Genomic DNA, 17,170 nt, shown 5'->3' on the forward strand with positions numbered 1-17,170 from the left:
CTTCACCTTACCCAATCCTCCTTATCAATCTAATCTTTTTACTCGTTCCCCAGCAAAAAATAAGATGGCCAGAGGATTGCACTTCACGCCGGCCACTGTAGTCTTTCTTGTTGATGAACTGAAACTTACATGCAGACAACATTCGCGAATGCGTGCCGAAAGAGAACGCTACAACGCTTAAGGCCAGTGTCTCACCGAATAGGAGGCAGAGGAAAAGCCCGATCAGCTCAGTGCGAAGTCCGACTTTGACCAATGACTTGTCCCTGATGATGATGCCAAACGTGATGGCCGCGATGGGACCCTGGAAGTCGCGCAGACAAATGTTCGTTACGTGCACTGGCCACAGCGCTGCTGTAAAGATAAGTGAATCGATAAAATGCGCAGCTTTTCATCGTGCCACCATGCTATAGCTCTAGAGCAGCATTATGGCGTCAAGTTCAACGACGTCAAAAGATGAAGTGGTCTGAGTAGTTGCATAAATTAATCGTACCATGAGCGGCGAGACGAGCATGGCTGCGATGATAGAGACCACACTGTTGTCCATTAGACCAAGTGCTGCGATCATTCTGCATGAGAAAGCATATAAGACAAAGTAAGATACAAGAAACTGGTTACATCGAACGCTTAACGCATGCGTTCTGGTTCCACCAAGACTCCGGCACTCTTTTCCACCTGGCTGCGAAACTACGTGCTTTCAAATCCTTGAGACCATGCAGTGCCGATGCCAAGCGAACGGTTGGCGTCAAGGGAACGTTTCTGATGCACACAATATGGAACTCTTACTGGTTCACTTTATTTTTTGTATTCAGGTTATCTATATTGGGAATTCTCTATCTGTGGCTCAACGGAGTGAGCACGTCCAGATTTCGCACACATTGCGTCACTATTTCCTGCTGTGGGAATGCGGAGGTGAAAGTAGAGCTAAAAACGCAGAGGCAAAATCACGGAGGAAAGTAAAAATGAGCGCCGAATTGTCCATCTCGCGTATCATTGGGCGCGGCCAACTAATGCACCGGCGAAGCATTTTGACACTGCGCTTTTCCACCGCTTGTCTCTTCACTTCGTGGCGCCTCTAATTTGCTAACTTTCATTTATAGCTGTCAGCGCTCAACATGCGCGAGGCCGTAGTGGCAGGATAGCAAGAAGAATGTAGATCACGCGCACTGTGGTAATCAATGCTATGACAAGTGTGTTGCAATTGGCCGAATATTAGGCATATTTTGGGGTACCGCTAATTGTTACTACATGGCCAACGTGTCAGTGTATAGGGTGAGTAATCGTACACTGACGCAAGCATATTTGTGACAACGGCAAGAACACGGCACGATTAATAAGGTATGACGTCTTATTGTATTAGGCTGAGAAAACATTAAAACATGTTCCGTAACGACCTGATCTGTTTTGTTAGGTAGGGTACTAGGAGAACTGGGACGACGCCGAATGTTGCGTAAGACCACACAGTAGGGAGCCCCATGCTAGTCTTGCATGTGGGGTCCCTGTCACGTGGGCTCTCAAAGCACTAGCTTTAACTATTCCGCATGTCATTAGCTGCGACATTGGGAACATGGGGAAACTGCCGCACCCTCGCACGCATGCATTCATGCATGCATGCATTTTTGACCCAATGAATACGATATCGGGCTGTTGCGCGCGGGGATCCTAGTTTAATTCCAACAATTGGAAATGTATTTAGAACGTGCCCTCACCACGATACTCAGTAATCGTCAGCTGAAGCACAGCAGCATCCCTATGAAAAAAATCTCATACGAAACGTTCAATAACATCGTGTGACCATATGAGAATGCATATGTTTCGCATGTGTTCTCATATGATCATACGAGATTATTGTGTATGTGTGATGTCAATTTTTGCAGTGATATATGCTGCATGATTGTAGCGCGTTCATAATATGCGTTGTTGGGCGAGTTACTATATCTTTAGAGGGTGAAAATGATCACAAAAATTTGACAGGGACGAAGGAGGACACAAGTCATGTGTCACCCCTCCCCCCTGTCAAATTTGTATGCCCGTTCATAACCTGTCAGTAGTGCGTTCAGACACAAGTCATGTGTCACCCCTCCTCTCTCAAATTTGTATGCCCGTTCATAACCTGTCAGTAGTGCGTTCACTTTGGATAACTGACTATTGCAAGGTCATCTCTAAGCAAAAGACAACGCGCTCGCTATTAAAGTAACTCACACTCGCAGCTGCAGTTTACCTCAGTGTCCCTGCTCCTCTGCTTCAGTTGGCAGGAAAGTACATCCCGCCATGCATGTGATTATCAACAGTACTGAACAATGAGATCAGGCTCGCAGTAGCAGCTTGATGTCGCTGGTTAACGTAGTGTTTGTATTGCTTTTCTTTAATGACACTAATTCAGCGAAGTGTCGCCTTTTATTTGTAACATTGTGTTTTGTTTCTGCAGTTATATGTTTGTACTTTAATGCAGTCAGTTTTTTTATTACAACTGTTTACGGCTGCTATTGTGAAACGGCTACGCGTTTTATTTCATTCTTTTTCGGTCGCGTTCCTAAGTATACTTGTACGCTACCTTACTGCTGTACACCGTTTACATTTCACAGCACTTAGGTTGAATTAAATTCCCTTCACAGAAGGTTTAGCATGCCGCAGTCAATGCTCACCCGGCCAATATGATGAAAGCTACGTAGTCGAAGTTGAGTTCCCCGTTTGACCGCACCCCTTCGACCACCTGCGCAATAGAGAACAGGACAGGCCGGTCAGTCGCCAAGGGGACGTGTGTTATGGACACTGCTTTAGAATGAATTTTATTTTATTAAGTACACGCAACATGTCGGCACCTCTCAGGCGCCAGCTGTTTACCTGCTCCAACGTGGGATAAAAAATGCGAAAACACAAATAAAAAGCGACGCTGATATGCAAGAAGCCCCAGAGTCAAGAGAGTGATTTCTTTAATTACCCCGAAGAACCGTTACGAAGTACAGGTGATAAGTAAAAGGAACCCCCACGTGGTTTTGAGAAAAACACCTTGCTCCTGCAAACATTCAGAGAATTGCAATGACACCTGAAGAGCTTCTGGAAGCTCCTGAACTGTCATCTGTAATCTTAAGAAGTATGCAGCAGCAGGCGATGGTGATTTCAAATGCATCGTCTTGGAATCGGAATGGTAAAAAAATGTCGCTTAGCCTGTGTCATCTATACATCATCATCAGCCTGTTTTATGTCCAATGCAGGGCGAAGTCCTCTCCCTGCGATCTCCAACTACCCCTGTCGTGTGCCAAACGATTCCAACTAGCGCCAGCGAATTTCCCAATATCATAGCTCCATCTAGCCGTCATACTGCCGTCCTCGACAGCGCTTCCCTTCTCTTGGAACCCATTCTGTAGCCGTAATGGTCCAACGGTTATCTAACCTGCGCATTACATGACCTGCCCAGCTTCATTTTTTTCTCTTGATGTGAATCAGAATATCATCTCTATACCCGTTTAATCTTATCCAAATCGCTCGCTTTCTGTCTCTTAACGTTATCCCTTGCAATCTTCGTTCCATCGCTCTTTGCGCGGTCCTCAACTTGTTCTCAAGCTTCTTTGTCAGTCTCGAAGTCTCTGCTCCATAGATCAGCACCGGTAAAATGCACTGATTGTAAACTTTCCTTTTCAATGATAATGGTAAGCTCCCAGTCAGGAGCTCACGATGTCGGTCGTATGCAATTCAACCCATTTTTATTCTTTGAATTTCCTTCTCATGGTCAGGGTTCCCTGTGATTGATCTAGGTAAACGCACTCCTCAGACTAGAGGCTCACTGGCTATCCTGAGCTCTTGCTCCCTCGCCCAGCTATTCTTCATTATCTTTGTCTTCTGAATATCGATCTTCAACCCCACTCTTACACATTCTGTTTAGGTCCTCAATCACTTGTTGCAACTCATCTGCATTGTTGCTGAATAGAACAATGTCGTCGGCAAACCGAAGGTTGCTCAGATATTCGCCGTCGATCTTTACTCCTAAGCCTTCCCAGTTTAATAGCTTGAATACCTTTTCCAAGCACGCAGTGAATAACATTGGAGAGATTGCGCTTATGTGCTGTTATATCGTAGCCTAGCGCTCTGCCTATCGTTGCTTTATCTCATGAAGTTACGCTTGTGACGATCTCAGCCCGATCGCTTTCGTAACTTTATTGCGATAGTAAATATGAACACCCAGGCGAATTTTTTTGCCGTTGCTGTGGTGAACTGTTTATTGCAATATTTCACTCTTGTTGGAGAACACCACTCACGTCGAGAAAAAAGCAAGGCTGGGGTACGGAGAGAAATAGGGAGGGGTATAAAGGGGTAAGCAAGGTACATCCAGACGTATTCTTTTAGCTGCGCCTCACGTGCAAACCAGAGGAGCGAATGTATTACTGCCTTGTTTCATGCCTGTCCTTCAAGGTGAATCTATGCCTGGTCTAGGCTTAGATTAGGTCTAGGCTTAGGTCTAGGCTATGCCTAGGCTTAGGAATCTCTGGTAGTATTCCCGAAAAGGCGACGTCCCTGTGATGTTCCTTGTAGATGGTACGGTACCCTAACTTGATGCTACATTATTAAAAGCCAAAGTTGTTATGGCTAGGTTTTATGGCCTTGACTGAATGATTTCTCAAAATTTGACAACTGCACTCGCAAATAAGTCATAAAATAGTTCGTTCGCAGCGTATGCCTTTTAACTTCTAACCCAAACAATTAGAAATTGCGAAACATTATGAAGGCTCACAATATGAAAGGGACGTAGATTTACTGGCGCAAGCACCAGCGCATCTTACGGACAGTGTAGTGGTGCCGGTGCGACACCATTACACGCCCTACACGGCCTGCATACTACTAAAGAAGTTTGCACACTTTGAGGCTTATCTTGCACCACAACAATAGGCGTCATCTGCCTTGATTGCGCTTCCGTTTTTGAAGATTCAGTGCTCGCTACCTTCATGTCTAGAATGCTGTGCCACGCTGATAACGCGCAAGACGTTCGTGACGTGGAAGTACCGTGCTCGCAGCATTAAAGAAAGGAAATGCGGGTAAGACAGACGATTTTTGTTGTGGGACAAAATACGCCCTCAATAGTGTAAACGTTTAAAAGTACACGAAAAAGACGGGAAAAGGGTATATTTTATTTCTTTTGGGGAGTGCCTGACCTGCCACAAGCATTCGTCCTTTTCGAGTGCAACTGCGAGGGGATGAATTGTGACTCCCCATGCGCTTACTCCTTCAAGGACGAACAGTTGCTCTTTTACGATGCTCCTCAAAGGAGTAATGATCATTCTTTCCAATGCTCCTCAAAGAAGCAATTAACGACATTAGCCATTTATCCACTGATAAAAAATATAGAGCAGAATAAATGAAGAAAATAGCGCACTAAAGCAGGATTTGAACTCGGGTCTTCACGTTAACGGACTAGGTACTCTACACCATGGCCGCCTTTCTTTAACATGGTATTTATTGCAATGAATGAAATGATGCATGTACAGGGACTATTTACAGTAATACGGCCACCAGGTGGTTAAAAAATTATGGGGTTTTACGTGCCAAAACCACTTTCTGATTATGATGCACGCCGTAGTGAAGGTCTCCGGAAATTTCCACCACCTGGGGTTCTTCACCGTACACATAAATATAAGCACACGAGTGTTTTCGCATTTCGAGCCACCAGGTGGTCATAAGCGATCACAGGTATACGGACAATATATACAAAAAAGAACATCGCACAAAGCAACATCTTCCATCACAACGAAAGCTTCGGCTGCCGAGACAAAAAACAGATCATGTTAGAACATCTCAACCCAGGTGCGGCAATACACAATAGACTCGGCGTTTCGTCTATGCTATGTGTGGAGAGTAACGTTGGGCGCACTAGCAACCATATGCGACTGCAAGAAGAAAGCTTCCCAATTATTATTAGAACGGTTTAACCTGATGCGCACTGTATACGTGATGTACATGTAGCGCAAACGGGGCACACAGGACCAACAGATAAGACGACAGATAAGACGAACTTCTGTCGCTTAGCGTGCCCTGCTTGAGCTACACATCGCTTAAGTTTGTCATTTCCTTGGAACAGAAGGAACTTGGGTACCATTAGCCAAGAATATTTTCCGGTCCATTCATAACGTGTGCGTTTAATGGATATCGTTCACTTAAAGAGTGCACATGAAGTGCATGGTCTTTCATATTTCACGCACTTTTCTCACGAGGAGACAAAGTGGTGACCAGCATGTAGTTCAGTTGACGGCGCACACTTTAAGCTATTTACGATTCATACAGACAATATCTCTTCCGCCGCTTCATTGCCGACACTGGGGAAAACAGCAAAGCGAATGGAGAGTAACGGGTGCCGTTTGTCCTCCCGTTGCTCCCTTTCCGACCGGCGACAAAGCACTCTCCGATATTTGCACTCGGCACGCACACTCCTGAAGTTAGTCTCCCGAGAGACGAAAGGCCAGAAATTTTTGCGCTTAAGCTATTACGGCATACAGAAATCGGCACATTAAACTCCACTGAACAGGAGTGACGAGGTAAGCCGATAGAATGCTTTTAGTGCGATTGTAATACGGACGATCGAGGAGCATTTGCTGACCCGCTGATGGCACATGCGGCCATGACGCGCGGTCAAATATAGGTTATGGGGGCACACAGCCAACGCTACAATGCCCCCAGTCACCTTGGTGGCGGATCAGCGTTCCTCTGTCTTTCGCTGCTGTGCATGAGCGCTGCGCACGCACGCGCGCTATAATGTTCCAGCTGAACTGCTGCATGTACATTGATTTCCAGAGCGCACCATCGATGGTCATAGTAAAGGTCGTCTTATTCTGTACACTTGACATTGGCTTGGGTATTTCTGTGGGAAAAGCTGATGTGAAACAGACTTTCACAATTACTGCTTATACAGGCAGTACAAAAAATTCAGCTATAAGTGTACATACTGACCTGAGCTACTGTGAGACGTGCCGTCACGGACTTGAGAAACTTCTGCTGAGCAGTCTTGAAGCCGGACGCCTCTTCTCTGCGCAAAGCATCAGTCATTTTAAGGTTCGTAAAAGCGCAACACAAGACACGGACAAAAGCAAGGTAAAAACGACTACACGGCGCTGGTGTCGTCGTTTTTACCTTTTGTCCGTGTCTTGTGTTGCGGCGTTATGAACTTCACAATGAATCCTAACTGGCCCAACTTGCCGTCTTGATGCAGCATCATTAATTTTTTTGTAGTGCTGTCGCAAACTTCACTATGTGCCAACAGCGATAATTGCGGACTTCTTTCCTCTAGGTATGTTGTACCCAGAAATAAAGTCGCCCTGTGATTACGGCCACTTGAACAACCTTTCTTTCTTTCTTTCTTTCTTTCTTTCTTTATTCATTTATTCAAGACATTCCTTACAGAAATGCCTTGGGGGACGCGACAAAAGGCACTGAACGTGCCTGACTGGGCCTCGCCACCCTTGGCAGCAGCAGTCACACAAGAACATAAATTGCATCAGAACATAAATTAGTCAGGCAAGAACATAAATTAATAACAAAAAGTATTGACTACAATAGGCTCAATTTGGAACACGGTAGAACTTAAACATCAATAAGTGTTCTTTTTTTTCATCAATAACATAAATACACATACAATCAGATACATTGTACAGGTATGTCGAAACAATCGTCCGGGTACAGAAAATATATCGGACTTTCACAATGAAAAGCCAAGACACAGAGTAAGCGGAAACCAACTGGGATCAGTCCGGCACGATTTTTAGTCTGCGTTAAGGAAAAAAATTTTTACCATTTTTCTGAAAATGTTCACTGCGGTAGCTGTAACGAGTGCTTCAGCAATTTCCGGATATTCGTTAAGAAGGTCTGGTATCATAAAGCTTAGTTTTTGGTCGCCATATTTTGTACGAGAACGTAGCCTGGGTATTAAATTCTTTCGTAGGCAGTACGGACCAGGTTTCACTTGATATTTGGTTTGGATAGGTGTTGTTTGGTGCTGATGCAATATTTCCAGGGCCAATTTATATTTATACAATTTATGAATAGGCAGTATTTTATTTGATTTAAAAAAGGGTGTAGTGTCTTCAGAAAGTTCTAAATTTCCGATTGCACGCACTGCTCGCTTTTGCAAGCAAAAAAGACCGTCTAGGTTAGTCTTAGTCGTTGTTGACCATACTAAGAAACAGTAACATAACCGGGAATGAAATAGCGCGTAGTATATCTGCCTTTTCACCGCAGACGGGATATAATATCTCACTTTATTTAAGATTCCAACAGCTCGCCCTAGCTCACTTCGGAGCTTGTCAACGTGAGGCGTCCGTGAGGTTTTCTTGAAATGTCACCCCCAAAAATCTAACTGATACAGATTTTTCAATGGTAACGTTTTGAAATTTTAAATCCAAGTTTACAGTCGGGTGGTGTCCTCGCGGCCGGAAGAGTAAGTATTTCGTTTTGCTGATGTTTAATTGAAGTCTGTTAGATTGAAGCCACAAATCCCGACCTGTTAGCCATTCGTTAGCTCGATAAAATACCTCTCTTACATGAGCACCTGTGAAGAATACATTCGTATCGTCTGCGTATAAAATTAACTTTGTATTTTTGTCAATGTTTACAATATCGTTAATGTATAATAAAAATAACGTTGGTCCTAGTAATGATCCCTGTGGTACGCCAAATTTTACAAATTTTAAGTCAGCATTTACGCCATTTATGCATGTGAATTGAGCTCTCGAAGTTAAGTAGCTTTTTATCAAAGACCAAGCTTTGCCGCGTATTCCATACGATGGCAATTTCTTTAAGAGCACATCGTGTTGGACACAGTCAAAAGCCTTTCTAAAATCTAGAAATATTCCCAGGGTAACTATTTTCCTTTCGATGTTGTCTAGTATGTGCTCCTTTATTTCAAGAAGTGCACTTTCAGACGACTTGTTTTTCTAAACCCGAATTGTTCGCTTACTATTATATTGTTTGCCGTCAGAAAGCCAGAAAGTCTTTTATGTATTATGTTCTCCGCTATCTTTGCAAAGGTAGGAAGCACTGATATTGGTCTGTAATTGTTCTTGTCTTTAACGGAACCACCTTTATGTATTACGACCACACGGTCGTAACATTTTCTGACATTAACCTTAACATTTTCATGAACTGTAGGAGGCGCTCAGACAAAAGTACAGACATCACTCGTTCCAACATATCCATAGAGCTGGCTTGCTTATGCATGAGAACACGACCCTCAAGTTTACCACTGTTTAACGAAAACGAAATGTGACCACGTTCTGCCTACTGTCCGCATGCCGCAGTCTCCGCTGGCACCTTCAGGATTGTGACGTCTTCAACGACATTATACCTGCTAGACAAAAGTTTCTTAAATCTAGGTATGGGATGCTTCGCAGGTTGGTCGTTTCACTTTGAGCACATTAAAATAGAATCGTTAGTGGGGGTCACTATGACAAAGTTAAGCGCGTGGTTTTACTAAGCTTCAGTCTCAGTCACGTTTCGCACGGCCCGTCACGTTTTCGTGGGCCCTGCTTAAGCTCCATGGGATGACGTTGAGACGCACGGTGTGAAATAGCTGTATGATGCCGAGACCTGAACGGTAACTAGCCGTGCGAGTCGGTACATCTGCATTATTACTTACAGCGCAAACGAATGAACAGGGACAAAGAAGAAAGAGGTAACACGAGCGCTGACTCACGACTAAAGGATTATTGCTTATAAACCGCATATAAATGCGAAAACTCACGCGTGCGTGCACCCGCACACCATCTATTACTCTCAACAAACAGCGAAACAAGACAAAGACAGGTAACACAAGGTACTGATAGTTTTTAACGGTTAGATACATCCAAAAAGTTTTGTTGTGTAGCACAAGTGACGCCTGGCTGACACACCTGTCACCACATTTACTGATCAGGACAGGCCTCTGCAATGAAGCGGGCTTTTTCAGTTTTATTTCTCCAGAGTAAACGCTTGAATTCAAAAGTGGGTTTGCAACCACAAGCTGCGCGATAGGCTGCCAAATGTTATAGACCTGCGTTCATTAATCTGACCTGAAATGCACTCACTCGTGGCTTTCTGCAGTGGCGTCGTCACCACCTTGGTAAAATATTGCACAAGGAACGACCCTGTAAAAAAACAAAAAAGATAGAGTTCAATTACTGCACTTGCATTTGAACAGAAATCTAAGGCTTAAAAGTATACTCGGTCTCCGGGGAGCGAACGTTCGTTTTCCTGTAGACCAACATGAAACACGAGCCAGGTGCTTCAGTGCACAGGTCCGTTTCTTTATCTGATGAGTGTGCCAAGCGAAAGCTGCTTCCTTTTGACGCGTTTAGCCACGCTGAGGAATAGGTTTACGGGTCCCATAGTAGCGGTCAATTTCTGCAGCTTAGGTAGGTTAAAAACATGCGAGGCGTTTGACTTCAACGTATCAAAATTTGAAAGCATAAATGTTTTAGCCATGCGACAGTCAGTTCTAGTGAAGCATTAGCTAACAAGAATAAATTAGACTTCATTTGTACTGCGTCACTGTAAGCGTTACACTTCTCGTTTTTTTTCTTCTGCACGTATTTCTTTGGTAGTCAGTAGAGTCGTATGAGCGCATCAATACTCAAAACTAAAGTTCGCACCAATATGAGCGAAAGCTAGCAATATACCTCGCTTTTACAAGACCAAACATCTGAGACAAGAAATATGATGAGAAAATAAAACAAGTTAAATCATTAGTTCTGCCATAAGCCTGCACATTACATGCTCGTATCCGGAAGTAAATCAAGTGGAAACCCCTCCGCAGTCGCGAGGGAGCGGGACCTAGATTCTCCCATAAAGATACGAGGCAGCAAGATATCTTATACCGACAGGTAAGCAAATGTTTGATCCCGGTGGAGAGCTCCGCAATGAGCAAGTTGTAAACAAGACTATCTATTGGCTTCAACATGGAAGTGTACGACTCATGACGGAGCAAACAGGCGCGAACGATAAAGTCGCCCGGCAGCAAGCATGTATACGACATGAAAAATGGTGACAAGCGCGTGTGCGACGAGCAAACACATTTTACACGCGAAGTATTGCATATAGGACAAGGTGAACCGATTGGCCTCAAATGGATAATCAAGCACACGTCCAGGTAAAGCACTCGTCATACGACACGGGGGAACAACTGCGAGACAAAAAAAACAATGAAACCTAACGGAGAGCGCAATCATGGATGTAGTGCATCGCGGATACTGCCCACACAACGGGGTTGCTATTTTTAAGCTTCGCTTACTTTGTGAGGAACAAAGTGTACAGAATAGAGACAGCACCACGAAATACAAAGCATGCATGTATCTATAGTTCCTTTGCACATGCTTATGACTTATAACATCCAAAGCGTCCATAGATCAAGCAATCACTCACATTTAAGTACTTGTGTTTTTCTCAATGTGGGTGAAACAAGAACGGCAAAGGTATGAAACTATTATGAAATGAACTTCATATTACTCATTCATATTACGTCACATTAGGGGCGTTACCCTCACATACTCGTATTCCTGTTCCCAACGCCAGATAGTTTATATCATGGCGCACAGTCATGCAAATTCAACGTCTGATGTACCGCAGGAGCTTTGCTTCAACTGAATTTGTCATTCATGCGCATGTTTGCGTGAACGTCGTGTTGAAAGCATGGTGGCAAGCTCACCCGACGGTGGAGCCTGCGTCCAGGCCGATTCCCCTGGAGTTTAGAGACTTGAGCACCAGGTCCGTGTCTTCTCCCGACTCGCAGGGAAACATAACCTGCGCTCAGACAGAATGTGTACATGTCGCAGTTGAGCGTTAGGGAACCGATCCCACACGTTTCTCAAATATTCCTTTAGGACCAAGGGTGTCAAGTTAGAGATGATTGGCACAGAATAAGCTCTTTCTCGATCACAGACTGCCGTAGATTGTAACGACCCAAACCTACTCTCCCATCACGTTTCAGTTAATTTCTCTAAGGTGACCATGGTAATAAACACAATTCTGTGCATGTTTCTGGAGACCTGCGAGAGCTTCTGGGTAGTCTTGTGAACAGCGCACGATGATCATTCTTGGCTAATTTCATCTGAAGTCCTATTCGCCATGCAGGATGGAAACATTTTTCAGAGAAGATTCACTTGTGAAGCATAATGCTGAACATTTACCATCACGCGAAACGTGAAACTCAAGAAGTCAATTATAAGAATTTTTAAATACCGAAAAGCTGCCAAAATTGCTCTGCCTTTTCCTAACGACTCCAGAACAGAACCGTAAAGCGAGCCGGGTAGTTCCCTGCAATTTCCTCTAGAAAACCTGGTCTTTCCAAGCTTAATTTGGAAAAAGTTGTTTTCAGAGACTGCTCCTTCAGGTTGGCCACTGCTGGCGCTCAGTGTGGTGTACTGATGGGAGCTAGGACACTGTTCGTTTCATATTGTCGAGCTCTGAACAAATGCTGAGTGTTCCGAGTAAAGGCAGCTCCACACCTTGCATTTTTAATTTGCCTTGGAGCCTGTACTCTGCTCAGCGTCATGATAAGGGTACCTCGCTGTCGCATCCCAGTAATATAAATGAGCCCGGTGCACGGGTAAACGCGCAAAGGTCCGCCAGAGCAAAAGCATTTCGCAGGTTCCCCTCGAATCCCTAGAAGTTCCCCACACACAGCTACAGTCAAATGACATCCCCTGTGAGAAAGTAGGCATTTTGCGGTCCTGCTCACCTGGTAGACCTTGTCGGAACTCCTCGAGCACCACACCGCATCATCGACGCCCAGCTCTTCCAGGCAATCTTGTAGAGCCTGCGCCACGGTGCGCACGTTTCACTGAGGCACAACTTTTGAAAGTCCCGCTAGCTCCCAGCACCACCAGCAGATGAAGCATTGCCAAGCCTGTTCTCACTCCACGTAAGCCCAATCGTAATATTGTGCTTCAGTTTGCAAAACAGTGTAAAACTACCTGAAAATGTCAGCTGAGGCGATTGATCAAGCATCAACAGCGTTAACTTACAACCACGGGCTATTATAAAATTGTGTATCTTAACACAATGTTTCCCACCTGCTATGATCTTGTGTACAAGATCGCAGTATGCATAAATAGAAATACTAGTAGGTATAGGACAACACTTCGTGGTTAAGGATAGTCACGGTAAGTTCCAAAAGTCAAGGTTGCCTTAGGACAGGGCATCTATTTTTACCATAAGCGAGATCCTTTATTTACCGACTACCTTCTAACTTATGCAAACTTCAAATGGTTTGCTTATCTGCAACCTGAAGGGAAGCAATGTTGCTACAACGACATGACAGAAGGACAACAGTTGCCTGTAGAAAGAGCCAATGTGTTCCTTCTTATGCTACTTTAATAAATGGTTCATATTAAATTGCGAGTTTTCCCCGAAAGCATTCGTCGCAAGATCCCAAGAGCTTGTTTATCACTGCCATTTTTTAGCTAGCTGCCTTGCCACCTACATACCGACTCTTGCTGGCTGTGGTTCGGAGCTGCGAAGTCCACAAACCTACTTTCGTCCCTCCATCCCAAGAATACTCTGTACAAAGTTTATGGATAAGGCAAGAGACAAGTTAGGGAGAAGCACAGGTGTATAGGCCTTTTTGTGTGTGCGCGTGTGCGCGTGTGTGCGCGCGTGTGTGTGCGCGTGTGTGCGCGCGCGTGTGTGCGCGCGCGTGTGTGCGCGCGTGTGTGTGCGCGTGTGTGCGCGCGCGTGTGTGCGCGCGCGTGTGTGCGCGCGCGTGTGTGCGCGTGTGTGTGCGCGTGTGTGTGCGCGCGTGTGCGCGCGTGTGTGTGCGCGTGTGTGTGCGCGTGTGTGTGTGCGCGTGTGCGCGCGTGTGCGCGTGTGTGCGCGCGTGTGTGCGCGTGTGTGCGCGCGTGTGCGCGCGTGTGTGCGCGTGTGTGCGCGTGTGTGTGCGCGTGTGTGCGCGCGTGTGCGCGCGTGTGCGCGTGTGTGCGCGCGTGTGCGCGTGTGTGCGCGTGTGTGCGCGTGTGTGCGCGTGTGCGCGTGTGTGCGCGTGTGCGCGCGTGCGCGTGTGTGTGCGCGTGTGTGTGTGCGTGTGTGTGTGCGTGTGTGCGCGCGTGCGCGTGTGTGTGCGCGTGTGTGTGCGCGTGTGTGTGCGCGTGTGTGTGCGCGTGTGTGTGCGCGTGTGTGTGCGCGTGTGTGTGCGCGTGCGCGTGCGCGTGCGCGTGCGCGTGCGCGTGTGTGTGTGTGTGTGTGTCAATTCTACAAATTGTCTTCAAACCGTATGGAGGCTCCCTCCCCCCCCTCCCCCAATCTTCACTTCTTTCTAGATTATCCCTTTCGCTTAAACAAACTTAAGTTAGGAAACGGCCAAAAATACTACTGAATATATTTTTCGGAAGAGGGCTTTAAAATATATATGTAAAGAAAGAAGCAGTTGAACCCCAATATTAACAAAAACTTCGCTGCAGAGCTTGGAAACTAAGGTTTACGGAGTAGGTGTATTCTTTGACTAAAATATAGCGGCACTATCACTTTGATGAACGGCCGTATAACTTTTGCCAGAAATGTCTTATGCGTGGTGAAGTCAAACTTATAGGTTCTTGTGTCGACTAGCCCAGCTTGTTCTCGGTAATGAAAGGTTTGATGTCCATAGATCTGCAAACAACCACATTTTAAAATTGCAGAGAACAGTATACGAAGGGAACACTTTAACGACATGTGTATAGACAATATACAGACTTTATATAAGGAAAACGTTAAGTTCAACAAGGTCCCCAGAGTGGTCTACAAAAAACCTTGAAAGGAAACCAGTTTACCGAAACGGCGAACGGATAATAGAGAATCAAAAAGGGCACGCAATGTCCGATTCTCTGTTTTCGTCTTTGTTTCGTTGATGCGTACTTAGGTTCACAAGCGCCATGGGCCTGCAAGATGAACTACAAGAAGCCTATAGACAGTCAATAGAATTTTTAAATTCATCTGTGAAGGACCTGATCCAACTATCCCACCCGTGACACGCTTAAGCGGAAGTGCAGAACAGAGCTGGACTGGGCGTTTAAAGAATTGACACCCCTTTTTACGCACGCACACTCCACAGCTGATACAGTTTGCCGAGTTCAAAGTTCGGACTAGGGGCTGGGGCTTTATGCTGTCTACAATGAGGCTGACGGCCGCAACTAGACGCCTATAAGTCAAGACATCTTTATTTCCGACAAGGTAAATAAATTTGATGTGTGGCATTACTTTCATGTTCCACAAATCGTTGATTAAATCACTGCTATGTGGTACAAGTAACACCAAAGTAACTACAAATTATTCATATCCTGTAGCTTTCTTTTGCGTGTGAACTCATCCAATAATGTTTGTCGTTCAAAAGTACCGCAAGTAATACAAAGACGAATTACACACAATTTTCCCTTATAGCTTCCCTAGAGCTAAATTCGACCGGCGGATCTCGACGAGAATTTGTTTTCTGCTGGTCCGTTTAGAGCGGATCCACGTTTTCCGGTAGTCGCGTTTCGGGTCAACTTGCGCTGCGCTATAGGTCGCTTTGTTTCGGTTGAGTGTTAGAGCGAGTCTTTTCTCCCATTGAGAGCTAACGACAGCTTCGCGTTCGCGACAACTTCCGCTGAGAGCCTACGCGAAACACTATGTATTACACTTGCAAATTTGGATTAGAAAAAAATTTAAGTTAATCCTAGCGCACGCTACATTATCTATCCAACTTATTCAAAGACGCTGTGGGATTTGCCAGAAGCTTCGCGAGCTCTTGCACAACGACGGGGTAGTGGCGTCACGTCGCGGCATGCCAAGTGCGCTTCAACGCGACGTCAGCAATGGCTGCGTCGGTGGTGCTGCCGTTAACAGAGTTATAGCTGAAGAAGCGTATGCCACAGCCTCGGTTTAATCGGTGTATCGTAAAGGGCACGCCACCGTCGTGCAAACACGCCGCGGGATCGTAAAAGAGCGGTTTCCACCGGAAGAGCTTTACGTGAAATTGCGGTTGCTGAGCACATGCCCGCGACGCTCCCCGAGGGCTCACCGTCCCGAGCTCTTCTGTACCACTTCTTATATAGTGACATGCTGTAACGCTTTACTTTTAGGACGGTAATGTCTTGGCCGTACTGCAGCAGCGTAGACAAGAAATGTTTTATTCTTAAAGAAATACTAAACAAAAATATTAAGCAAAGTTATACGATGGATTATGCGACGAAAAATCTATCTGTAATGACTGCTGCATAGAGAACTGTCACTTAAGTTCTCGCTGCTGCTCCGCCATTTGAATCGCCCGCGCAAAAACGTACGAGTTGACGTAATCTCCATATGATCTCCCTATTTGTCGCTCTGTGAATAGCCAGTGCTGACGTCACATGAGAGGTATAGTATAGTCAAATATAGGTGACGCCACAGCGATTTTTCATTTTTGTCATTTCCTCGCTTACAAAAGCTCTGTTCTTGCTACGAATGCCGAATTCGTTATTACAGAAGCCTAATCTTTTAATCTAGCTCGACTAAATATTTTCCTTTAGTGTCCCTTTATAGATAATTTATCCTACTGCTAACACCATTACCCCTTGTATGTTAAGATGGAAACGAAACATTGATGCGAAAAATGTATTCTTTGTAATTCTTTTGACACCACCATGATGACTGTGCGTCTGTCATATGTTCCTTTTGCTCGTCGTTGCAGTGTCCTGTTCTTGTTTCACTTGTGCGCGGATCTAGGCGTACACACGCAGTCACTAACCTGCTTGGCCGAGGTCCGCGTATCCTGGTGTCCGTTGACATCCTTGCGCACAGCACCGTTGGCTGCCTGCAGCGTCTGGTGTTGCGGCGGCTGCTGCTTCTGTTTCGCGATTTCTGCGAGCATGACAAGCGGAGGTCAAACATTATTATTAGGCCCCGAGGATTTCGCGGTAGCTCACCATAAGCCACAAAGAAGGTGTCAAACAGGGACCAGAACACGCAGTTCATTCAAGCATGCCGCAGGCACGCTGTGCCTTGTCTATAGCGCGCATGACTGATCCGAAGTACGCTCTATCGCTCTCCCTCTTTTCCTGTTCCAACCTTCCCTACGTGAAATGAAGGGAAGTGGATGAAGTCGAATTACCTCCGGCTGTTACCTCTCACAACCTGCGATTCGAATAAGGCTACAGAGAAAGCCAGACACCAGTGACTCATTCCATGACTCGATTAATCCGAACAGCCACTATAAGACCCCCATTCCGGGGTG

At 45.5% G+C, this 17,170-nt stretch overlaps 1 protein-coding gene across 2 annotated transcripts in view; it reads right to left on the reverse strand.

Moving 5' to 3' along the window:
* LOC142557698 (uncharacterized) overlaps positions 1-17,170 on the reverse strand; it is an 87,067-nt gene that overhangs the window by 15,421 nt on the left and 54,476 nt on the right. For both annotated transcript variants that reach the window (XR_012822813.1, XM_075669734.1), the window contains exons 2-9: positions 16,685-16,797; positions 12,689-12,766; positions 11,657-11,751; positions 10,041-10,100; positions 6,934-7,009; positions 2,643-2,710; positions 491-566; positions 196-301 (exon numbers count right to left, since the gene is read on the reverse strand). Coding sequence is in view for 1 of the 2 variants with exons in the window: in XM_075669734.1 (XP_075525849.1) it covers positions 196-301; positions 491-566; positions 2,643-2,710; positions 6,934-7,009; positions 10,041-10,100; positions 11,657-11,751; positions 12,689-12,766; positions 16,685-16,797 (672 nt within the window). In the remaining variant the exon portion in view is untranslated. The remainder of the gene's footprint in view (positions 1-195; positions 302-490; positions 567-2,642; positions 2,711-6,933; positions 7,010-10,040; positions 10,101-11,656; positions 11,752-12,688; positions 12,767-16,684; positions 16,798-17,170) is intronic.

This window comes from Dermacentor variabilis, chromosome 9, assembly GCF_050947875.1.
Source record: "Dermacentor variabilis isolate Ectoservices chromosome 9, ASM5094787v1, whole genome shotgun sequence".
Lineage (NCBI taxonomy): Eukaryota > Metazoa > Arthropoda > Arachnida > Ixodida > Ixodidae > Dermacentor > Dermacentor variabilis.